General features: G+C 43.5%; 8 protein-coding genes and 1 non-coding gene across 9 annotated transcripts; 3 read left to right on the top strand and 6 right to left on the bottom strand.

Annotated features, from left to right (window-relative positions):
* Window positions 1-7,695: 7,695 nt before the first annotated feature.
* Window positions 7,696-8,352, bottom strand: P175DRAFT_0438600 (uncharacterized protein; the record flags this gene model as incomplete). The annotated part of the gene is made up of 1 exon (XM_040893920.1): window positions 7,696-8,352. One exon carries the CDS (start codon window positions 8,350-8,352, stop codon window positions 7,696-7,698), a length of 657 nt encoding a protein of 218 aa, XP_040751453.1.
* Window positions 8,353-10,527: 2,175 nt separating this feature from the next.
* On the top strand, window positions 10,528-10,600 carry P175DRAFT_0t82. Its single transcript has one exon. It is a non-coding gene; the product is annotated as a tRNA-Lys (tRNA).
* A 308-nt stretch (window positions 10,601-10,908) lies between these two features.
* On the bottom strand, window positions 10,909-12,531 carry P175DRAFT_0510012 (uncharacterized protein; the record flags this gene model as incomplete). Its single annotated transcript, XM_040898478.1, has 3 exons — window positions 10,909-11,835; window positions 11,946-12,317; window positions 12,373-12,531. 3 exons carry the CDS (start codon window positions 12,529-12,531, stop codon window positions 10,909-10,911), a joined length of 1,458 nt encoding a protein of 485 aa, XP_040751454.1.
* Window positions 12,532-12,770: 239 nt separating this feature from the next.
* P175DRAFT_0502210 (NAD(P)-dependent alcohol dehydrogenase) lies at window positions 12,771-14,050 on the bottom strand. Its single transcript, XM_040897333.1, has one exon. It carries the CDS (start codon window positions 13,841-13,843, stop codon window positions 12,818-12,820), a length of 1,026 nt encoding a protein of 341 aa, XP_040751455.1. The 5' UTR covers window positions 13,844-14,050; the 3' UTR covers window positions 12,771-12,817.
* A 417-nt stretch (window positions 14,051-14,467) lies between these two features.
* Window positions 14,468-17,297, top strand: P175DRAFT_0533038 (lipase/esterase family protein; the record flags this gene model as incomplete). The annotated part of the gene is made up of 4 exons (XM_040900020.1): window positions 14,468-14,536; window positions 14,633-15,114; window positions 15,190-15,366; window positions 15,416-17,297. The coding sequence occupies 4 exons, from the start codon at window positions 14,468-14,470 to the stop codon at window positions 17,295-17,297; spliced, it is 2,610 nt and encodes an 869-aa protein (XP_040751456.1).
* A 212-nt stretch (window positions 17,298-17,509) lies between these two features.
* P175DRAFT_0265089 (Mrp/NBP35 family ATP-binding protein) lies at window positions 17,510-19,391 on the bottom strand. The gene is made up of 4 exons (XM_040892737.1): window positions 18,905-19,391; window positions 18,711-18,846; window positions 18,490-18,609; window positions 17,510-18,401 (listed from the first exon to the last, which is right to left on the bottom strand). Exons 1-4 carry the CDS (start codon window positions 18,962-18,964, stop codon window positions 17,722-17,724), a joined length of 996 nt encoding a protein of 331 aa, XP_040751457.1. The 5' UTR covers window positions 18,965-19,391; the 3' UTR covers window positions 17,510-17,721.
* On the top strand, window positions 19,240-21,055 carry P175DRAFT_0493857 (AATF family protein; the record flags this gene model as incomplete). The annotated part of the gene is made up of 3 exons (XM_040895992.1): window positions 19,240-19,297; window positions 19,362-19,476; window positions 19,543-21,055. 3 exons carry the CDS (start codon window positions 19,240-19,242, stop codon window positions 21,053-21,055), a joined length of 1,686 nt encoding a protein of 561 aa, XP_040751458.1.
* A 392-nt stretch (window positions 21,056-21,447) lies between these two features.
* P175DRAFT_0410923 (uncharacterized protein) lies at window positions 21,448-21,846 on the bottom strand (the record flags this gene model as incomplete). The annotated part of the gene is made up of 1 exon (XM_040893053.1): window positions 21,448-21,846. A coding segment is annotated over one exon (399 nt), but the record flags the coding sequence as incomplete, so codon positions are not given.
* Window positions 21,847-23,221: 1,375 nt separating this feature from the next.
* P175DRAFT_0524340 (uncharacterized protein) lies at window positions 23,222-24,286 on the bottom strand. Its single transcript, XM_040899361.1, has 2 exons — window positions 23,782-24,286; window positions 23,222-23,707 (listed from the first exon to the last, which is right to left on the bottom strand). The coding sequence occupies exons 1-2, from the start codon at window positions 24,237-24,239 to the stop codon at window positions 23,290-23,292; spliced, it is 876 nt and encodes a 291-aa protein (XP_040751460.1). The 5' UTR covers window positions 24,240-24,286; the 3' UTR covers window positions 23,222-23,289.
* Window positions 24,287-24,305: the final 19 nt, after the last annotated feature.

Below are 24,305 nucleotides of genomic sequence, written 5' to 3' on the forward strand. Positions count from 1 at the left end.
ATGCAAATTGCTCACAAAATGATATACATAGTAGAAAGACCCAACCTTTCTCTTATCCCCAATAATAGAATATTTCTGAACACCAAGATGCAATCGGGAGCCTATTAGGGCTATTGCCGTCATTACCGTCCTTAGAAAAATATAGCCAACAAAACTCTCTAACCAATACAAGGAGAAACTAGTTAAAAGAAATATGAAACAGAATGAGCTTCCTTCTATGGTATAGATACTACGGTACTAGGTATTTAATGGCTTCCGGTAGGTACTAGTAGTAAGTAAGTAACCTGCAGGATAATCACACACATACATCCCCAACATAAAAGTATATAATTACGCAGCTATGTATATTAGGCGACCTCGACCAGAAAACCAAACTCCAAATTTAAAGAAAAGGACATTCTTTTTCTTTCTTACAAATATAAAAAAGAAGAAGGAGGGGGGAGAGTTATATCAGCTGAAACAAAAGTAACAAGGTCACACAAATACGTACCTACTACCTATTACTTCAGTTATCAGGACATCAAAATCTGCCTTACCTTACCTCTCTCTCTCTCTCTCTCTATATATATATTCCTATTTCTTCTCTTAATTTCTAGTCCCTCGTATTCAAAAATATACTTTATTTTTCTTTTCTTTTCTTTTCTTTTCTTTTCATTCAGGGTAAGGATTTGTTCTGGTACTGTGCTAGACTGTACTTCTAAGCTGCATGTACTACTTAGTACAACCTACCTACACAACAGTACGGAGTACTCTGTACTAATAGTGGGTAGGATATATAGTTGTTTAGATTAAATAACCCACCATGTTAGCAGTATAAACTCCGTGTTGCTGCAGTAGTAAGATCTGGTCTAGGTGCAGTTACTGTAACTATCTGTATCTGCATCACATCATGTAACGCTGCATACATATATATGCACGGCATATCACCACTACAGTACTAGTATCTACCTCAGTTAGGTCGGTACTTATCTTCGTAAAACAGCCAATGGTTGATTTTTTTTTTTCTTTTGATACGAGTCACTGCCCCATAGGATAGATTCCATTCTGTAATTCTAGAGGAGAATCGAATTGAATCAAGGAGGATTGATTAGACTTGGCTGAGGATGGCTAATAGAAAGAAAGAAAAAAAAAAAAAAAAAAAAAAAAAAAGAAGGAGAGAAGAACGCTTGAAGTAGTAGATTATTTCTTCATGGTATATGCTGACTGCATGATTGTTTTCATTGTGCTTATAGCTAGCTAGCTAGCTAGCTAATCAATACAAAGGAAAAGTGTTGTGAAAGTACAGTATGTAAACAGGATAGGATAGATACATGGATCTGTGTGCGGAAGACATGCATAAGTGAGAGTGACTCACACCATAGATTATCTGATGAAGGTCGTCAAACTATGACGGTAGAAAGTTGACCGAAATGGATTCAATTAGTCTAACTAGGAAATAGAGAGATGCTTGGAGGAAGTATGGAGATCTAGAAGGAAACAGTGGCCTTAAATACACAAAGTAGTCACATGTCGCTATCTTCTTCTTTATGGTAATGCTGCTTTATGGTAGTGCTGGTTGCATTCACTGAGTGCAGCACTCCAACACACCCCCCTTAGTAACACATCCATTACATGAAGCTATTCAGAGTCCATCTCTAACCTGCTAAAACCTAACCTCTTAATAAATTTATCAAATTTCATAGTTAGTAGTACCTTAATTAGCCTGTCAGCAACATTATTCTCTCTACTAATTATTTATAGCTAAATTCTGCCATTTTTAATTACCTCTTTAATAAAAAAGTAGCAAATATCTATCTAGTAAAGTATAGATATGTAATTTGGCTTCTTTACTAAAGTAATAGTATTTATAGAATTAATATATAAAGGTATGGCACCTTTTATAGACTATTCTAGTCTAATAGCTATATATAGCTTTTATAGCTATATAGCTAGCTTTATTACTACATCCCATGTAATAAATTTAGTAATAGTTAAACTTAAGGTAACTAGTAATTACTTTGCTAATCTCCATATAATTAGTACTCTAAATATAAAAAATATAAAGCCTTCTATTAATTTCTTGTCTTCATAATCTATATAGGAGGCATTAATATATATATATAATAGATTATCTAAATAGCCTAAAACTATTATATAGTCTGAGGTCTTCTTTAAATATTAGAAAACTTATTTAACTATATTATAGTCTAACTTAGTAGGATTATAATTTCTCTATAGTAGTTATATTATTATATATTAAATATCTGGTTAGGTCCAAATAATAATCTAATTTAATAATCCAGTTAACTCCTAATAGTGGGCAATATTATCTTCATCTATAGAGGCATATATGGTATCTAGAATAATACTACTAGTATCTAGTATCTCTCTAGTTAATTTCCATCCTAGAGTTATTAGTATATGACATGGCTAAAGATCATAAAAATTCTATTTATAGAGCATCTTTTGGATATATATATATTAAGATATTAATATTAGACTACTAAGTAGTCTATAAATATTATATCCTAAGAATTATATAGGTTTATCTAGTTACTTTAATTTAAAATATTTTTCTAGCTTATCTATAAATTATTAAATATTTACTTTATTAGGGCCAGCAACTATTATATCATCAATATAGATAATAAGTATTAGCTACTAGTCTAGATTATAGTAGAAGCATGGGTCTTTATTAATTACCTTTATACTAATTTTTACTAGAATATCATGGAATTCCTCGTGCTAAAGAAATACTAACTATTATAATTTATATAGGGCTTGGAGTAGTAGACATACTATATTATCTTACTTATTAAAACTAGTTAATTAGTGTATATAGATCTTTCGATCCTTGATTATTATATTAAGATAGGTAGTCACCATATTAAATTATACCTATTTTAAATTAAAATAAGTAACCATACTTAAAAATAGCTTTACTAAAGTATCTACTATTACTAGGGAGTAGACTTGATTAAAGTCTATACCTAGTTTTTAGAAGTTTCTATATATAACCTATTTTATATAAAATTATAATATATTATTATCTATATTTAACTTTAAGTTATATACCTATTTTCCTAGTAAGACCTTTATATCCTTTGGTAATAGTATAAATTTATAAATCTAAATAACTTTAAACTTACTAATTTAACTTTGCATTACTTATATCTAGTAATCCTTTTATAGTGACTTTATTACTTAAATATAGGTTTATAGGATTCTAACTTTATAAGTCTTTATAAGCTTGATCTCTAGTATAAAACTACTAGAATCTAGTAATATTATAGTAATTATATTAGGTGATTTTTCTAGCTTTAGATAGGATTCTAGTAGACAAGGTATTTCTAGAAGTATTTTTAGAGGTAATATAAACTAGAATTAAGATTATTATTCCTATTTTACCTCCTCTTCTTGTAATTACTTTGCCTACTTATCTTTAAAGTAAATACTTTAGTATTGACCCTTTATAGATCTTAAAGATTTCTATAGAGTAGTAATACTACTACTAGTATCCTTACTAGCAGGATTTTATACCTTTACCTAGTTAACTATTTTTACTTTTCTAATATTAAATTTAACCTACTTTCTAGTCTTTAAATACTTTCTTTTTAGTATATCTAGAGTTATTAGAGTATAGTTATCTTTAGAAGATTCTAAAATTAGTAAGACCTCCCTATATTAGGTAAATAACTTTAGAAGCCTTTATATTAGTTGTAATACTAGTATTCTTTTAAAAATAGGTTAACTAGTATATAGATTATCTATAGTAAAATAATTAATTATTCCTTTATATTTACCCTGCCTAGATTATTCCTCTATACTAGGTCTTACTATCTCCTCTATATCCTTGCTAATCGCTTGATTGTTTTGCTTGGTGATGATTTTGGAAACAGCCCTAGAGGCAGGCCTAGAGGCAGGTGTCTGCTCTGGTATAATGAGCTTGGTAGTCTTGGAGATAGCCCTAGAGGCAGCCCCAGAGGTAGGTAGCCGCTCGGGTATGATAAGTTCGATACCTGCCTCTAGGTTAGGTAGGGTGGTTTTAGTGACAGTCCCAGAGGCAGGTAGGTGCAGAAATATCAAGTTGGTACCTGCCTCTGGTTCTGGTAGGTTTGGTTCAGGTAGGGCTAGATTAGGTATTAATATTTAAATTCTTTCTGTAATAACTTCATTATTATTTGTTAATAATAAGATTTAGTAAGATATACTATTATAAATTATTCTTCCCCTTTTAGTATTAATAAATATAGTTACTCTAGATAAATTATTATTATTTAATTTTAGTTTATTAGGAAGTCATAGTTATATTCTATCTATTCTATTAATATTACCTTTATTAAATATTATATTCCTTGACTAAATTATCTTCTCTATATCTAGATACTATACCTTATAGATATAATCTTTATTATATCTAACTAGTTAATTAATTTTTACTCTAGGCAATATTTTTATACTTTTAATCCTATCTTTATATAGAATATTTATAAATACCTTATATTCCTATATATAAATATATTATAGATTAATATCTCTAATTAGAATATTTAATCCTTTACAAAAAAGTTACATAGGTAGCTTTCCTTCATCATTACCTTTCCTAACTAACCTATTTAAAATATAGACTGCTGTATCCATACTATATAGCTATATAGTTAACTCTATTTTTACTTATATATATATTATGCGGGTAGTCTAGATCACATAACTACTAAATTATTTAATAGCACTATTTTCCTCAGGGATTTGTAGTAGTATTAGTTCATATATAGTACCAAAATCCTTACTTTATCTAGCATACTTATTAAATTTAGGAGTAGAGTTAAATCTAACCCTTCTAATATAGATACTAGTCATATTTAGCTAACTATTATACATTTCCTTTAATACCTTTAAAGATTTACTTTTTACCTTTAAATATCATGTAAAAAGGCATCTAGAATAATTATCTAGAACTAGTAGGACATACCTAATACTATCTTTTCTAATTAGTTTGATTTCTTGGAGATCCACATGTATGAATTGCAATAATTTTGTTATATATAGTTATGGTTTTTGGGATATCCTTTTCTTTAATTTTAATAATTAATATACTTTATAGTATGGCTTAGTATTCTAATTAGTAGCAAGTAAGTTATTAGTAGCTAAGTTATTACTTTTATTATAAAGTATTACCTTGTTATACTTTAATTATTTAATAGATAGATAACCTAATTATTAATATAATAAGTCTATTAGTATAGTAGGCATAATCACTACCTTATTTAGAACTAAAAATAGGATATTATTATCTAAGATAGTATATCTAATTATCTTATCTATTATTATCTTATAAATATATTAATTTTTTAAGTTAAAATAAATTCTTAATTCTACCTTTATTCTTTTTACTAGTATTAGATTATATAGTATATTTAGATTCTAAAGATATTCTATTTAGTATAATATTAAAGTACTATTATTTAATTTAAATTGAATTATTACTTTTCTATAACCTTAGGGATATACTACCTTACTATTAGAAGTAATAAAATTATAATTCTTAAAGCTATTTAGATCTTTAATTAGGTTATTAAAGAGATTATAATTATTATATATTATATAGCCTGCTCTGGAGTTACATAGCTACCTATTTCTGAAGGTAGTTAATATTAAAGCTATTAATATATTAATTCTAGATAGTATGAAATTATTAGCATCTAGAATAGTATTAGCTTATATAGCTGGGGTAATAGCTTGGTTTTAGATTAAATTATTCCTATTTTTTAACTTATATAGCTTGAAGTACTAAAATATTAAAGTTAGTCTTTACCCTTCTTTCTACTTATTAATTACTAAATATAGGCAGTCCTTAGTATTATATTTTTCCTCCTTATAAAATAGGTATAACATTCTAGGTTTCTTAGATTGCTTTAACTAATAATTAATATGGCCAGTAACTATTATATTCTATAGTAGTGCATGTTTCTACTATTACTACTACCTTCTTCTATTTATTAGTTAAGAACTTAATATATTCATGGCAGGCATGGTAGTATTAGACATGGTATTAGATAATAGATTCTCCCAAATCTTATCTTTTACTACATTATATATAGTATAAAAATGCTTCTATATAGTTATTTTAATAGGATTATTACCTAGGTTATTTAAAGTTAAATTTATAAAGCTTATATTATTTCTTTCAAGCTCCTGAAGTATCACAGTAACTACTTGATAGGATATAATAACTATTTTTAACCTATTAAAAGTATTTATCTTCTAAATAAAGTCTAATATAAACTTATTAATAATTATATAATTCTTATACTTAATCTTAATAACTTCTCTCTATATTTAGTATGCATATCTTTAACCACTACTAATAACTATTCTTTATAACTTCTATATAAAATCATTTATAAAGATATATAGGGCAGCATCTATTAGTAGTTTCTTTACTAATTTCTTGCTTATTAAATATAATATCCAACTAGCTGCTATTTATAAAAGAAGTTCTCATAATTTATACTTAGGATTATTAAATTATAGTCTAGGAATATTACTTTCAAGAAGCTTATCTATCTTATAAAGCCTTAACTCTATTTATGCAAATAAAGCCTAAATTTTAAATTTTAAATTATTTTCTAACACTATTATCAGGCTCAAGTTAAATATGCTATTCTTTAGCTTTGTTACTTGATTTCGGCTATCAGTAAATGGGGTAGTAGCCGTCGAAGGTAGGTATAGTAAATTAGGGATATCAGGATATCTGCCAGGGGTAGGTTTAATTGCTATTTTGGTCAAATTGTAGAAATTTTCCACACACTATTGCCCAGGTGGAGTAACACAACAGCAGTAGGTAATATTTCTGCCAGGATCTTTATCTAATTAGGGAGCAGATCTCTAGTACAGGGGTATGATAAGAGTTTTTGGAGGTCTATAAAGCATAAAATAGAACCTCAAGGAGGGCTCATAACCTGATGAAGGTCGTCAAACTATGACAGTAGAAAGTTGACCAAAATGGATTCAATTGGTCTAACTAGGAAATAGAGAGATGCTTGGAGGAAGTATAGAGATCTAGAAGGAAATAGTGGCCTTAAATACACAAAGTAGTCACGTGTCACTATCTTCTTCTTTATGGTGATGCTGCTTTATGGTGGTGCTGGTTGCATTCACTGAGTGCAGCACTCCAACATTATCCAGTCAACTTGAGGAACCAAGACCCCTCGGTATTATCAAACAAATGCAGATTTTTTTTTTTTTGGGTCGTTTTTTGGGTTATTGACTTTTTGGTTTGTTTTGATCCTTGGTGATTCTCAATCCCATTTTCCGTAGCTGTAGGAGACTGAAGATAGACATGAAAATAGTGGAAAAAAAAAAAAAAAAAAAAAAAAACCCCGCAATTCAAAAGCAAAGCTGGTAGAATTTGCACCAAGGTATGTTGGAGGGGTGACCCCTCCATCGTAAGATAGTCAATCACATGCAGGAATGTCTTATTACTATCCGTCAATTCGCATGGAAAGACTCAACTCCCAAGAATGAAAACGATGAATCCGGTTCATCCTAATCGGGGTAAGCAGTCAGGGCACTGAATTGGCCCCGAAGCTGCGGGGTTGCTCACGGAGAGACAATCGGTGAGATTGGGTGGGGAGCTCCTGGCTGTATGACAGTCTGTAGTGTTTGGATTGGGTCGCATCGACGTGAACTAGGAAAAGAGACCAGCCGCGAGTTTCAGCGGTAGTACTCGGTTGGGCGGTAGATTCGCGAAGACTCCTTGACACGCTCCACTCGGTCAGCTGCGTCCGAGTCGTAGAGAGATCCTCTGCTAGAGGATCCCCGGTTAGGAGAAGGGTAGATGATAACCCGACGGCTCTTGATCGCACGTGGCTCCCTCTCGATGATCTCAGTACAGGTGACAGGCTGCTGCTGCTGCTGCTGCTGCTGGGTGTTTGTGCGTCGCGGAGGGACATGATATGTGCGGTCGTAGCTGATGATCGGTGAGGTGGATTCGTCAGACACCAGGGGGGCAACAGGAGCCCGGGGTTTCTCTCTGCGCTGTGGTCGGAGCCCGGCCTCGATAGCGAGCAAAAGCTCTCGAGTTGCGACACAGTTGCGGGGGATCTTCACCAGTGTGGGTTGGTTGAGGTCACGGTCAACAACAGAGTATGCCTTGCCGTTCTTGGAGTATAGGTAGGCGGCGACGTCGATGGCGTACTGATGTCCACGGTCGCAGAGCGAGTGGCCCTTCTGGTGGACATCCAGAGGGTTCATGCACCGGTAACAATGGTTTGCGTGCCGCTCAAAGGCAGTCATGACATACTGCTCGTCTGCCTCCAGATCTCGCACAGAGAGCACAGGCTCAGCGACAGTCACGATGGGGGCAGGCATAGTGGCAGAGCGCCTTAGAGAAGGACGTCCACGGATTGGAAGGCTTCGAACTTGAGTCTTCCGAAAAGAGGGGAGAGGGGCCCAGAGGAAACGCGACGACCCGTGGTATGGCGACACCGCGAAGGTTGGCCCGGGAGGGTGTGGGACGTGTAAGGAAGCGTTGAGTATTAAAGGCACAAGCAAGTAAACAGAGCGAGGTCCTATCAAGCCGAAATGAAGGCAGTGATGTTTGTTATGGGTTGGAAGTATGGAAAGAAAGAGAGAAAGTAGGGTTGAGGAAGAGGGGGTTGAGGGAACTATATAGATCGACCGGAAGGCACCCATGATTGAGCTACCAGACTGGACACAAGACACTGGGGTGGTCTAAATCAGAATGACCGCATTGGTCACGATCTGAAAGTGGAACTAAAAGGAACAAGACCATCATCATCATCATCATAGAAGCAGCGGCAGGGGAATTCCTACAGTAGTGGCGGATGGCTGCCTGGGGAGGGAAAGGAGGGCAGGATGACTCGATCGCATCCTCAAGCTAGTGCGGGTTTGTAGAGGCAGTGCCGTTGGAAGGGCGTCTTTTGCAACAATACCTGCCACAGAAGATCGCTCTTTGGGGGGGTTCCCGGCTTGCTGATTGGTGAAGCTATTGCAACATGTCGGTCTGGATTTCTCCACAACCATGACTCTGTAGTCTGGATTGATTCTCGCGGTCTTTTGGCATTTGGCAAGGTCATGGTATGGATTTTACAATGGTGTCATCTTTTCCCTTTCCGGTAGTCGGGGTCCGAAAAGGTCATTTTCGATTTCTTTTCCCTCCATTTTTTTACTCACACGAGATTTTTCGACAATATTCTTGTGATGGACTCACTATCTTCGAGAAAGCCTCTGTGGCTTGGTCTCGTATTCCTGCGCCTCATTAGTCCTGTTAGTGGCACACCTGCCACCACCATCATCATCATCATCGTACTGTTCTCACCTCCTTTTAATCTTCTTCTTGGTGCTATTGATCTGATGAAAATGGCAAGCATCAACAAAGAGATCCCCTCTACTGCATGTGTGGTTGATTGCTGCTTATTTGCTTTGTAGCCGCGACTATTATTCTGCGACATGGACTGTCAGATCCCTCCTGTTGGTAACCAATAGATCTCTTCTCTTCTTACCTCTCTCTCTGGGTGGGTGTGTGTCTAGGAGATGGTTTTCTTTTTCGTCCCATTTCCCCTTTCTAAGAATACATAAGTATTTCTCGTGAAATCCAATGAACCAACCCTCCTGGATCCGATCAGGGGCCCTAGTCCACCCCCAAGTGATAATCATCCCAGCTTCCCTCACCACGCATCAGCCTCAAATCTCGATACTAACGGGCTCTGGTTAGTGAACTTCGCACAGTCCCAATCACGTCAAATGCTTCCTCTTGTCATCACTGGAGTGTTCAAGCCACAGTCCCTCGTGTTACGATTGTCCGAGTACTTACAAGCACGCTTCGACCAGGGCTAATGAGGGAATAATCATACCTAGGCTGTACTTGATTGCACACGAGTTCACTGTTTCGAGTTTATCGTCAACTCTCGAGCCTCTCTGCCTGAAGTTGGTGTTGCTATTTTGAAATCCCTCCTGGCGCTGATGGACCCAGCACTCCATGAACTTGAGATCATCGTTCTAATTCTTTTACCAGAACGATATTTCTGGCGCCAGGCTGGTTTCACTCTTGTATTCTGCGACACTGACATCCAATACATGTTGCTGCGCCGTCGTCTTTGGCGATGCGCTCTCTATAGAGGGCTCGCGCTGTCAACAGTGATAAGTGTCTACATACACTGTCTGGTGAGCGCATATCGAATCCTTTTGTTGGCATTGACTCTTTCTTGGGGTCTAGGAAGCTTAATTGGGATATGTTTTATTTTACAGATCGCATGCAGTGCTGTTCAGCCCACCCTACCCCCAAGTGCAATGTGTTCAGATCTAAAAATATATAACTGAGGCACCGAACGGGCCACAGCGTCAACCATCCTTTTTCCTCTCCTTCTCAGAATCCACACAACCCATGATCTTTTTGGGCCCCATTTCCACAGGCTACAAGTTCAAGAAACTGGGATTGTTTCAAGAGTACTCCCAGACCCTCGAGGTTTAGAGTAAACATAACCAGGTTCTATAGCATTCTTCCTTGCAGCTCTTCAACAAGCAGCCGGGCTAGCTCAATCGGTAGAGCGTGAGACTCTTAATCTCAAGGTTGCGGGTTCGACCCCCGCGTTCGGCTCTCAGTATTCCTGCGATTGGAATTTGATTTGATCGGATTCCAATCCTGGGTTGAAAATTTTTTTTTTTTTTTTTTTTGCGGCTCGGAGAGTCGGAACCATACAGAATCACAGATGCATGTGTTGTGTGCTCCACAAGGATCCACCCATCCATACAGTTCTATCAAGATAATTAAACTACTAGGTAGATAGGAGTTTGATTCACTAGATTCCTAGCCAGGTTAGGTACTTTGTATATAGAGAGAGAGAGAGAAAATATATATATAATATATAAGGAAAACCAATGCATTTTCTCCTTAAATACTCATAATCAACCCCTCTTCTCCATCATCACAAACCCATGGCCCGCCATATACTCCTCCAAGGCCCGATCCTCCTCCTCCAGATTCAAATCCCCACTCTCCGGCAAAAACCAATACACAATTACCCCCAAGACCGCCACACCACCTAGCAGATAGAACGTGGCGCTGGCCCCCGCTGTATCCCGCAACGGCGTGAAGCACTCCGTGCCCACGGCGGCACCGGTCCGCCCAAACGCCGTCGCCACACTGTACGCCATGCCTCGCATCGCCGTCGGGAAGGCCTCCGAGGAAACCAAGCCGATCGTGGCGCCGGGCCCCATGTGTCCGAAGGCCTGGAGCAGTCCGTACAGCACGACAAACGCGGCAATGTGTCGGGATAGCCGGGCGTAGGTGCCGCCGATAATAAACCCCAGCACGACGTACCCTGTGAACCCGAGCATGCCGGTGTACCGTCGCCCGAGGGTGTGGGTGAGCCACGCGCCCACGATGACCCCCGGAACCGGGAGGGCGGCGAGAATGACCTGCCAGGTTGCGGTGGTTTGGAGGTTGCCGTCCCGGACCAGGGAGGAGATGATGGTGCTGGACATGATGCTGTTGGGGAAGTTGATGAAGTCGTAGAGGAAGAAGGCGAGGGAGGTGGTGAAGAGACGGGACCGGTAGCGGCGGACGAGGAGCCAGTAGAAGCGGAAAGGTCTGTGTTGGTGTTTGAAATTCGAGTGGTGGTAGAGCGTTGAATCGGTCATGAAGAACCGGAGCACCATGATGATGGCGGGGATGATCGTTGCGATGGAGTAGAGTGCGTGGAAGGTGATTCGGAGATTGTTGTTGCTTGCCTTGAGGCAGATCAGGTAGATGATCATGAGGATGGGAGCGGCGAGCGTCGCCATGAACGTGGTGAAGGAGACGAAGATAGGCCCACGACAGCGGCGTTGGAACTGAGGTTGCTCTTTGTTAGAACCGCATGTGGCTTTTTTTGGTATGGTATGGTATGGTAGACAAAAAAAAAAAAAAAAGGAATTCACTGGGATCGGTTTGGGTGACTCACGTCGTCGGATTCTTCGATGCCGGCCGCTGCACTGGGAGGGTACTCGCCTCCGACGCCAAAGCCGCAGATACCACGGACAATGACGAAGAACCACAGCATGTTGTAGGATGGGTGCACTTGCAGTGCGAGGGCAGCCATTAAGGTGCTGACGGTGACCAAGCCCGAAGTGAAGACCAGACCAGCCCGTCGCGACATCATGTCAGAGACGTATCCCAACGCGAGGACTCCCAGGATGGCCCCGATAATCAGCGAGTTGCTGATCCGCGTCTGCATCTCGGACGGATAGCCGGATTTACCGAGCAGATGCTTGAAGATGATATTGGTAGGGTTGGCCAGCTGGTTCTGGAACCCATCACTGAAGTTGGCGATATACTGCGTTGAATTAGCCAGGAAGATTCCATCGGTAGAGCGCCGTGTATATACTTACACAACTCAAGAGCGTCAGATTGCTCTGCCATCGGGTGGGACGGTAGGGCGTGTGTGGGTCAGTTGGTAATTCGCAGTCTACGACGACGCTGGAGGGGGCCTCTTTAGAGTGATTCTCAGAGGGATGGGGCCCATCCACCGTGAGGGTGTCGTCTAACATGGCTGTGATTGTCTATAGAGTCCAAGAGTCCAATTTTAATTCTGGAGGCTATGACCATTTGAAGGTGGGAGGGAGGTATTTGAAAGAACTATCTGTACGGCGGGGGTTCTGCTTCGTCCTGCTCAACCCTAAGCCGACTAAAATTGGACCGGACCGCCCCATCGGCTGCCCGATCAATATATCATTACGTATATATGATAATTTTAATTTCGTGAAGCAAAAGTAATAAACATTAATCAGACTGCTGTCATTCAAATGTATGTATGTAGGAATTTAAACCCCTCAACTAAGGCCTTTCGGTGACGTGGATAATGAGCTTCCCGCTTGACCTCCCAGAGCGCAGTTTCTCAAACGCCTTGACGGTATCGTTGAAGTCATAAACAGAGTCGATGATCACTCGAATCTTCCCGTCCTGAATCCAGTTGCCAATCTGTACCAAATCCTCCCGCCTATTTTTGAGCCTCAAGGCTACGAACTTCCTCTTTCCACCACCCAGGAAGCTCGGACGAACCAGTCGATCGGCAACATCAAGTATTGACGACGATCCAACCTGGACATAAGCCTTCCCGGGCTTCAAGAACGTATGGGACTCCCGATAAAGCGATTCCGGGGAGCCAATATGATCGATAACATGATCAAATGCCTGCCCCTGGGCTTTGAGGGCGTCTACCACATCCTGATCCGTATAGTCGAGGACTTCGTCGGCTCCCAGCTCCTTACAGAGCTGTACATTGCGTGTCGAACAAGTTACGGTAACATGACAGCCCAACATCTTCGCGAACTGAATCACAAAGACTCCACATCCTCCAGACCCGCCGTTGATAAAGACCTTATCGCCCGCCGACACATACGGCTGGATAGACTGGTAGGCTGTCCGCCCCGCAACACCGATTGTTGCTGCATCGTCGGGGTCTAGACCCTTGGGCAGGGGGGCGAGATTGCTCGCGTACCCGAGTATATACTCTCCTAGAGTACCGAACTGACGCGGCATGGCGAGGCAACCAAAGACCAGTTGGCCAGCGGTGTATTCCTTTGCGGCAGGGCCGGGACCGGTCGCAATCACTCGACCGCAAAAGTCCATTCCTGGACTGGCGGGAGTGGTTGCGATGAGCACTTTCCCAGCGACAGTGCTCTGTTCGGGGACTTTGTAGTCGGCTGGGTTGATGGACGTGGAGATGACTTGGATTAGGACCTGGTCTTTCTGCGGGGCGGCTGGGACGCGCGCATCGGGATGAAAGGTGAGGTTTTTTTCCAGGCCGCCTGTGGTGCCGTTGTAAAGCCAGGCTTTCATCGATTCAGAAAGGGAGGCCATGACCTTTTTGAATTTGAGAAGCTTTAGGGATGTGTTAGATAGGGGATTTGAAATCGTGTTCAGACTCGACGGGCAGATGCTTTACATAACACGTCAAACCCCGCTTGTTAAGGTTATGAGGGAAGAAGATACGAAATGCTTCAGCAGATGCAATATTCCTCCTGGAAAATAGCTTGAACTTCTCATTTGTTCGTGGAGCTGTCTAATGCTTCGGGCTGAAAGATCTAACAAGTCTTGTCAGCCTGCAGGGTCCAGAGAGAGCCACGTTGAATCCAACCAACTTACTGCGTTAGGTGATCTGTGAAGTAAGTAAGTATATGTATATTATTGTGAGATGTTCCTCTCTCGGTCGCAAAAATAAGGAAAATAAAGAGTCTTTTCTTCCTCTACCTATCTAGTCCACTTTGTTTGGTTTCTTATTATTCGTTCTTTCTGGTCGCTCGCCTGTGCCATTCTTCCCGTCATCTCCTGGCGATCCCGCAGCCTTGTCTTGGAACCCAGCCTCGAATTCCCTTCATATTCCGTCTTCCTTTCATCGGCCTTTTTCGTCCATTTCTGCTCTTCTCTTTTGCATCTTTATCTTCTGTATCCGTTATGGCTATGGTTTGAGGCCTCTGGTGCAATATGCCGCTGAATACCGTCGCTCTAGGAGTCGCGCTCACTCCAACGGTTGTATCGACTCTAGTCTCCCATGTGTGTCGCTCACTTCAAATAAGCTGCAATTGCTCCTTTTTCTCTCTGTAATTTCTTGGAATGGTTCAGAGTAGCTAATTGGCCTGATATTTACAGTACTTACATCGCAAATCCCTCCACCACAAACCGAATGTTCACATCTCCTACGATGAAAGTATATCCATTATCCGTGAGTTCATCACGTACAGCTCCAAACGGCCCCTCGAGTACATCCAGGAGTTTACTGCTCAGCGTGTCCCTGCACCGCACTGGGTGAAAACCCAGCATGTCACTATTCCCGAGGAATGCCTGACCTCCGCTGCAACCGCAATTCATGAAGAGCTGGGTCCCCACGGAATCGCCCGTGTTGGAGGCCAAGAATGGTGGCAGTGGCGTGGCCCGTCGGGGGATTTGAAAGGGGAGTGGATCGAGATGAAAAATGACTATAATGAGAGGAAGCATACGAGTAGAGATCACCCGAGTCAGAAGCGGATCATGCTATATATCCACGGTGGTGCGTACTACTTTGGGAGTGTGGAAACACATCGGTATCAGCTTCAGCGCCATGCGAGAAAGCTAAAGGGACGAGTTTTTGCCCGGTAGGTTTCTCCTCTTTATATTCTGCAGTTTGCTAGCTAAATATCGGAGCAGTGAGTTTTGCGAAACCTGTTTAGAGGTTCTAACGAAGACATCACTAATGCCATGATAGCTGAATATCGCCTTGCCCCCCAATTCCCATTCCCCTGTGGTCTTCAAGATTCGTTGGCTGCGTATTTATACCTTTTGAAAGACCATGCGCCCAGTGAGATTCTTTTTGCGGGAGACTCGGCTGGCGGAGGGATGGTTCTCTCGTAAGTTGATGGCTATTCTGGAAGGCATGTGTGGCTAACGTAATTTAAGTATGCTCGTTATATGTCGCGAGCAGGGCCTGCCATTACCCGCGGGGGCCATCTTGATTTCCCCGTGGGTCGACTTGACGCATTCATTTCCGAGCGTTGCAAAAGAAAACCCTGGAGATTATATCCCGCCGCATGGCTTTATTCATAAGCCGTCCGCCGCATGGCCACCTCCGAACGATGACGATATGTTAGAGATTAAGAAGTCCCTTCAAAAGGACTCAAGTGTTGAATTACAGCCGAATACACTGGAGGTAGATGCTTCTCAGCCAGCCATGGGTCATCACCGTCCACCTCCCTCTATTGTCATGAATGGAAAGACGATTGAAGTGAAGGATCAGATTCATATGTATACCACGAACGATCTTCTGTTTCATCCACTTGTTTCTCCCATCTTCCAACCATCCCTTGGCGGACTATGTCCCCTGCAAATCGTCAGTGGCGGCGGGGAGATGCTGCGCGATGAACAATTCTACATTGCTCACAAAGCTGCCAACCCGACGTCTTACCCACCGAGCGATGATTTCCTGGACGAATTCGACCCAAAGCGCCTCCTTCTTCACAAATATCCCGGAACCTATGTTCAGCTGCAGGTCTGGGATGACCTGTGCCATGTGGCCCCGGCTCTCAGCTTTACGCGCCCAGCCAAATTCATGTTTCGGTCCATTGCCCAGTTTGGAGCCTGGGCTTTGGCATGCGCTCAAGACTCGAAGATTGAAATCCTTACTGACGACGAAATCTCCCCAATTCTATCCAGTGATTCAGATAGCCCCCATCCGTCTATCCATGGAGACAACGGGACAGAAGGCCAAAATGTTCCAGTTTCTTCCGTAGGAAGGGCCGGTGATACATTACCGGCCTTCAAGGATCGCATGATACGCCAGAGAGTTGGAAAACGGGGGTATATCTATCCTCTTGAACCTCCGTCGTCATATTCTGTGCTGAGAATTCCATCCGAATCTGTTGGTACCATCAATCCTACACTGCTTATGAAATGGATCTTAGCGAAGGAGGAATTGGATCACAGATTTGCGAAAGAGAAAGCCCGAGTCCAGCAGCAGCTCATCAAAGAACTAGCGTACGGGTTTCAAGAATTTGATGGCGAAACTCCGCCACCCAGCTCATTGGCCGCGCGGAGATCAGCCCCAGGAGTTCTACCACCCAAGGCCCTGCACAAGAGCTATCCCATGTTTATGTGGAGCAGACTGGCAAGCAGACATGACAAGAAGACCATCAAAAGAGAGCATCAAAAAGAGGGTCAGTCTTGTAGAACCAGTGTCGAAGCTGGACGAGCTGGAGCTTCAACCAAGGAGAATGAACCAACCAACGAGCATGCCTCGTCTCTTCTAGTTCATGAACAGAACGGCATCATTCTCGCTGAGCCAGAGCCCACTGCTCTTGATACCGAAAAGTCTAACTATGTGACACCTAACGATAACCCTTCCGGATCTACCCCTGGAATTGCAGCATACCTCTCCGACAAACCTCTTAGTCCGCTGATTGTACTGCCGGATTACGAAAGCCGGCATACCGACGAGGTCGAAAACGCCAGCACGAGGGCGCTTTTCCATGCGCAGGGGACAATCCACTCCCGCTCGACATCGGATTTACGCAATCTGCAGCGCCCCCCGTCTCGTGCCGGTTCCGCCACGATCCGCAGTGGGTTTACCTCTGACCCTGCTGACGACGTAAGCATAACCGGAGACGAACATTCTCTTGCCGTCACCGGCGCAGGTGTCGAAACCGCCAGTACCCAAGCGGTTGTCCATGCAACTGGAGTTGTTGGCATCATCAGTGATGCTAGCCGTCTCCGTCAATCTGTCGACAGCCTCACTGTTACTCCGTACCGAATAGGGAGTGAAAGCATCAAAAACATACAGCAATAGAAACTGTACATATTCTTGGTCTACTGGGAATACGCTGCAGCGGGCTAAACTTTGCTCTTTTCTTTTCTTTTCTTTTCTTTTCTTTTCTTTTCTTTTCTTTTCTTTTCTTTTCTTTCAATTTTCTGATCTAGGGCTTGGATAATATCTTGGGATATATATTGATACCTCACTTTGGTTATTTTCGTTTGTGTGTTCATATGAATCAGTGGGTTGAACTATTTTCATTAAACCGATTATGTACATACCAGTGTTTGATTATTGTATCTACTTTCCTACCTATGTACTATTTTAGTAGTTGCTGATATCAAGTTATGTCAAGTAGAATAGACACAGCTTTCAAAAAAGGTATATATATATATATTAAATGATACAGGGTATATGCATAGTATAGTCAAGTGGAGTCAAAAAAAAAAGAAGAGTCAAACTACCACTCAATACCAACCTTTTTAGCCACCTTCTCCGCCACATCCATAAATGCCTTCTTCCTCGCACTCCGCTCGTCACTCTCCTCGGCCACAACCGTCGGCATACCACGGTCTGCATCCTCACAGACCCTCGCGTCAAGCGGGATATCACCTAAAAACTCCACCCCAAGTCTCCGACACTCAGCCACAACCCCCCACTCCTCCTCTTCATTCCCTGCCCCATCTTTCTTACTGTGGTGCACATGCTCCCCGTTTGAGAATATCCTCGTCTGCGTCCCGCATTCCGGACACGCAAAGAACGCCATGTTCCGCACCATCCCTAGCACGGGCACATCCATGCGCTGGAACATCCCGAACCCACGGACCGCATCCCGGAGCGCGATATCCTGGGGCGTGGTCACGATCACGGCGCCGTCAACCACCACCTCCTGGTTGATGGTTAATTGGACATCACCGGTTCCCGGGGGGAGGTCGAGAAAGAGAACATCCAGGGGACCCCAGGACACGGAGTGGAGGAGTTGGTGCATGGCTTTTGTGACCATGAGGCCGCGCCAGGAGATCGGGGTCGTGTCCATGGGGAGGCGGGTTTGAGTGGGGTCTTGGGATTCAGGTTGCGGGAGGAGATAACCCATAGACATGGATTTTAGGCCGTAGTTTGTTAATGGGAGGAGGCAGTTATCTGGAGGAGAATAGGCAGAGAAGGTTTAGAGAGAGAGTGTTTATTGAATCTTCGGGGGGGAAGGGGAGGGGGGGGGGGGGAGGAATACTTTCGTCTAGCCGGGGTTCGCCGGAGAGATTGAGAAGGGTTGGGATTGAAGGGCCGAAAATATCGGTGTCTAGGATTCCGGTGCGGATTCCACGCCGTGCGAAGGAGAGAGCGAGGTTCACTGGGCTTTGTTAGGGTTGTGTTCGTGTATGTTTTGTTGAAGGATAGATCCAGGGTGTGGCGGATATTTCTGCGGCTCAGGTTTGGGAAAAGTGGATGTACCTGCGATGGTGGATTTCCCTACTCCTCCTTTTGCTGATGATACGGCAATGACTTTCTTTACATCGCGAATCTTGCGCTTCTCGGGGACACCGCGGCGACGAGGGAAAGACGGCGGGGTGCCCGAGCGAGGAAGGCCCTGAAATGGGTTAGGGTAGCGCTTTAGGGTAGGTAATTGACTTATTTTCTGATCTTACTAGAGGGTTCTCATGTTGGAGAGCTCGAAAGGTCGAGAATAGTCTCCTTTTTACAGTCATGGTGCTCTGGATGATGAAGATGAACTGGTTCACGTTCGACGAAGTGGATATAGCAAAGTTGATGTCAGCCTCAGGCCAACCTCTGCCATACTGCCGGAGATAAATATTCACCGCCGGCAGAACACTCCTGATCCAGACAGCCGGCTTCCTATCAAGGTTAGTTCTGCCGACACCGCTTCCCGATTGCCCAGAAAAATATTATAGCGGCAGAAAAATAATTTGCTGCGGTCAAAAAATCAACCAACCCCAGAAATTCGGGGAGACTCAAGCAAAAAATGGCTCCAAAGTCGCTGGCAGAGCAGATTGCTGAATTGGAAGATCTTAATCCTAAAGGTATTCCCTGCCTACCTTAATGCTGTTGTCATTCATAAATATGGGTGTGTAAAATCCGAACTAGGACTAACTGTAACAGATTTTGACCCCGAGGATATCGAGCGCGGCGGACAGTCGAGCGATGAGGAAGAGAACTTGAAGGATGAAAATGCTGGAAGAGAACATTACCAGGCTGTCGGGTTAGTTTATTCTCCTTGTGCTTCTTTGTCTCAACTTGAGATTGGACTGGTACTAATTTTTATTAGCAAAGGAAAGCTCCGCAAAGATGATCCGATTACTCTAGGGAAGCAATATGCTGGATCTCGAGTCAGTAGGGATGCGCTCGAAGCCGAGAGCGACGACGATCCGTTCAGAGTGCGGTCCAGCGACGAGGAAGATAGCGAGGATGAGGATGAGGATGAGGACCTGGAGCTTGGAAGCGCCGACGAGGATGATGAGGACGACGACGAGGAGAGTGAAGAAGAAAAGCCGCGGAAGCCTCGACTCGGGAAAAAAGAACGTCTTGAAGACATTTTGGACGGAATGGACACCGACGGTACGGAGGATAGCGAAGAAGACGACATGGAAGACTTTGACGAGGACGAACTTTCCGACGAAGATGAAGAGGACGGTGACGACGACGACGACGACGAGGATGATGATGAAGAAGAAGAGGAAGAAGAGGAAGAAGAGGAAGCAAAACCCAAGCGCAGAGTTAAATTCGAGGAGAGTGCGAAATCAGATGACCGCGAACAGCTGCGCCAGCTAATGGCATCTGACCAAAAGACCATCGCCGCTACTATTTCGCAAGCAGCCAAAGCCGACGCTACCAAGGGAAAGGCCGTCAAACAACAGCGAGCAACCTTTGACGCCCTTCTCAACACCCGCATTAAGCTTCAAAAGGGTCTGACAGCCGTCAACCAACTTTCCATTGTCGCCCGGGATTCCGAAGATGTCGACGGTGAAGCTATCAAATCTGCGGAAACAGCCGCGCTCACACTCTGGTCTACGCTCGAGGACCTCAGACTCGCCCTTGCTGATGCGCATGCGCAGGATGATTCGAAGAAGCGCAAGCGTCCCGCTGCTGTCTCCCCAACGACATCCACATCCTCCCTATGGAAGCGCATGGTGGATCTCGAATCCGACTCTGTTGCGCATCGTCGTGCCATCCTCGACAAATGGTCGCTAAAAGTCCGCGGCTCCAATGGCGGCCTCGCCAACTCCCGAGGAAAGCTTCTCGGATCCAGTGCCCGTAGCCAGACTATCACGGCTGTGTTGGACGCACATATCGCTTCAGAAGCCGGGGATATCCGCGGTGGAAAACGGGCGCGCAAAGATGGAGCCACCAATGGCGTCGAGGAAGAGCCAATTTACGACGATACCATCTTCTACCAGTCTCTCCTGCGCGACCTTGTTGAGCAGCGCATGTCATCGTCTGATGCTATCACTAACGGGCTTGATACTCTGCACCTCCTGCCATCTCGATCCGTCCACCCGGTTACCGGCATGCGTAAGGACAAGGTGAAGAATGAGATCGACACTCGTGCATCCAAGGGACGCAAGATGAAGTTTGACGTTCATGAGAAGCTGCAGAACTTTATGGCATCCGAGGACCGGGGCAAGTGGACGCAGCACGCTCGGGAGGAGTTCTTTGCATCTCTGCTTGGAAAGACAGCGAGTGGTTTGCTGCGGGAGGAAGACGAGGAGGAGGGCGTTCGTAATGCCGATGAGAGTGATGAGGATCGCGAGGAGGGAGGACTGAGGCTCTTTAGAAGCTAGTTTGTAAGTACATAACATTGGCACATCCGCAACACATTAAAATTGCATATACTACCAACAAAAATGGGGGCCGACGGTCCTTGATAAAGGAGGAGGCACACAAATCAAATGTCAATTGAGCACAATCTGTTCAGCACCTGCACCATTAACGCATCGTAACTCATGAATGATAAGAGCACACACAGGGTTTCCAGATATCATGGCCTATCCAGCGACTCCCCTAGAACCAAGGCCAGAAAGGAACACCTGCCCGAGAAACACAATTAATTACCCCACCAGCATGTCCCACGTATGTACAAAATCAACAAAAAGAAAAGAAAAAAAAAAGAGAAAAAAAAATTCTTGGCCTATTCCTTCTTCTTCTTCTTCTTCTTCTTCGTCTTCTCACAGGGAGACGGCGAAGATCTCTTCTCCTCCTTTGCAGGAGAATACGGCGGCAATATCGGACCCGACGATGGCTCCCAGACAAAATCCGTCCGTCTGGGAAGACCCAGCATCCTCTCCCGAACGGCTTGTTCCAGCTGTATCTTCCTCTCTCGTTCCTCCTGGGGCGAAAGGAACCGCGGATGCCCATCCCAGTCTACAATGACGGCACCGCTGACGTCGTTGTACCCCGGCAACGAGGCGGCCCCGGGGATCGAGGACAAATTGCTGCTCGAGGTGACCATGGTCTTCTCGTCCTGGGGTTGATCGAGGGCGCGGAGGAATTCAGCTGGCGGGTTGATGTCTTCCCAGATGAAGTGTGGTTCTTGTTGCTGGCGGGCGCTGTAGTAAGTGGGCTGTGGTGGTGCGAACGATGGCTGACGAGGTGTGATTGGTTGGTTGGTGCTGTGTTGTGTCTTGCGTGGTTTATGGCCAGAGCGATTGCGTAGGGAGAGTTGATTATTTGCAGGTTTGGTTTCTGTTGATGGTGATGGTGATGGTGATGGTGAAGATGGAGGATTGGGTTTGTGGAGAAAGGGCATATTGGGTGAGAGAAGCTAAGTATTCGACAAAGATGGGAGCTTCTCAAAGCACCTTAGCCACGTCGGAAAAGAAGTAAATTATAAAGCTGTCCCCAGGTGCTCAACTCGCATGCGTCACGACTCTGGTTGGGGGTTTGCTTGCTGGGCTCCGTCTATACAGAGTAGGCGCCTGTAGAACCCGGGAAAGTAACCCCGATCGAGATCGTGGAAGCAGCACGTTGGAGAGAATCAGGAGAGGGATTACAGATTACATACACGTGGGAAGCAGAGACCGAGGTCGACGACGGATTTCAGGTCAGACCTTCTTGCCTTTTGAACAGACATTCATCATTAAGGGGCACTAAACTAAACCATACTTGTTGATATCATTCCCTTAATTCCCTGCATCCCCTGGACGCCACTCCCGTTCTTCATCTTTCCCCGCATTCCGGGCAAGAGCCATTGGCCTCAAGTTCACCGCTCCATCCGAACGCTGAGGTCGCTGCGAATAGAACAACAGTTCTTGATTTGACTTGTCAGAGTCCTGTGTGGATTGTGCATCTCTAAAGACCCAACGCTGCTTAGAATACAACCCAACGGATTTGTAAATCTCAGCGTCGATCAGGGGGAGATCCATTCCACTTATAATCTTGCCGTCTATTTTCATTTTAATACCCCTAGAAGAAGGCTTATGGATTACATGGATCCTTCTCTGCGGATGTACCTGTTTTGAGCCTCCTTACAATAGCTATTTCGATACCTCAAACCGAGTCAATTGGGCGTTGATGCCAGACATGCCGCCAGACAAATGGACTGATCGGGCCTCTAAATGCTAAGCCTGTTTCAGGATATGCGGCCCAGAAAAGAACAAGGAAAAAAAGAGATTTAATAGGTAGGTATCCAAATATCTGATCCTATATTGCAGGTCTATTGATTTATAGGGTTATCAAGACGGTCAGGATCTTCTTACCTTGACATTGAGACTTTGCTATGCCGCAGAGAAGAATGTTATAATTGGAGATCAAGCTATTAATTATTGTTGGATGATAGTGGCGCAGTGTTATGTATAGAATTAATAGTAATACTGAGGATAATACATCAAGAAATATAGGGATTTATCAACATGGTTGAAGTTATGCCTACAGCTCTGCACTCAATATAGGTGATAACCGTTCACATCGAGTAATCTAAAACAATACAAAGCTCCCTACTATAGGTTAGAACTAGACCTGTTTCAAATTTGAAAACTTCAATGAGATAGCTAACATTCTAGAGTGGCGAGTCGTGCAGCTACCCCTGGTTAGACACCAGAGAGGACCTCTTATGAACAGGACATAGCCCCGGACATAAGCCTCCAACGGGGTTCATCTGCACTTGAGTCTTGGAGGCTATATCTAGAACTGGAAGGTTTGCATTCTTCAACGGCTTTATTAAGCCTTCTCTTTCCCACGTGAGTCCGAACATAGGCCGTATAATCACAACTAAGCTTTCAAGTCTATCGAGCCTTTTCAGCGCGCCAACGACCTCTTCCCAACGTTCAAGACAGTCATCTGCTGAGTAATCGCCATAGACTGGGGATTCGAGATATAAATGGCGAAATAGGCGAAGTTGAGATTGTGGGAGATAATTGGGAAGTTCCAGTAAGGTGCGAGGATTCTCGATGTAGAATTCATTTTCTTGATATAGCATGTCGATTGCCTCGGAATATCTGCAAATAGATGAGGAAACGCCTAGCTACCTCTTCAAAAAAAAAAAAAAAAAAAAAAAAAAAAAAAGACATACACTTTCCGGCAGCTTCGTAGAAACGCCAAAGCTCTAGTACACTGCATTTCTGCAGGCTTAGGGCAGGACGCAACTTGTAGACGATCGTTTCGCTTGATCCGTGGCGAGCAGTTATAATGTTTAATCTTGTATCGTGGGCAGTTGCGTTTCTCTGGATCTTTCTCGATGCGTTGCTCTTCTGGAAGCTTGCAGAGAAAGCTGCGGAACGTGCGTTTTCTGCCCGCAACGTAGGCGATGTGGACAGTGGTTGGCGCGATGAAGATCTCTCGATATATCATTTCTCGAATCTCTCGTGGGAGCTGAAAGAAGAGCGATTGTGCTTGATGGCATATTTCAGGTTCCTTGGGGTTCTTTCCCTGGTTTGTTGGCTTCGGATGTACAGTACGTTGTCCTCTAGCTCTCTTGGGAGATTTTGCATTTTGCTGAGTGTTGTTTTTGCGTTTTCGTTTCCCTCCCATTTTAGTTATAGGACGGAAGATGACTGAGTTCAGAGCATGCTGTCTAGGGGATGAGGTTGATATTAA

This window comes from Aspergillus ochraceoroseus (genome assembly GCF_002846915.1).
Source record: "Aspergillus ochraceoroseus IBT 24754 chromosome Unknown P175scaffold_5, whole genome shotgun sequence".
Classification (NCBI taxonomy): domain Eukaryota; kingdom Fungi; phylum Ascomycota; class Eurotiomycetes; order Eurotiales; family Aspergillaceae; genus Aspergillus; species Aspergillus ochraceoroseus.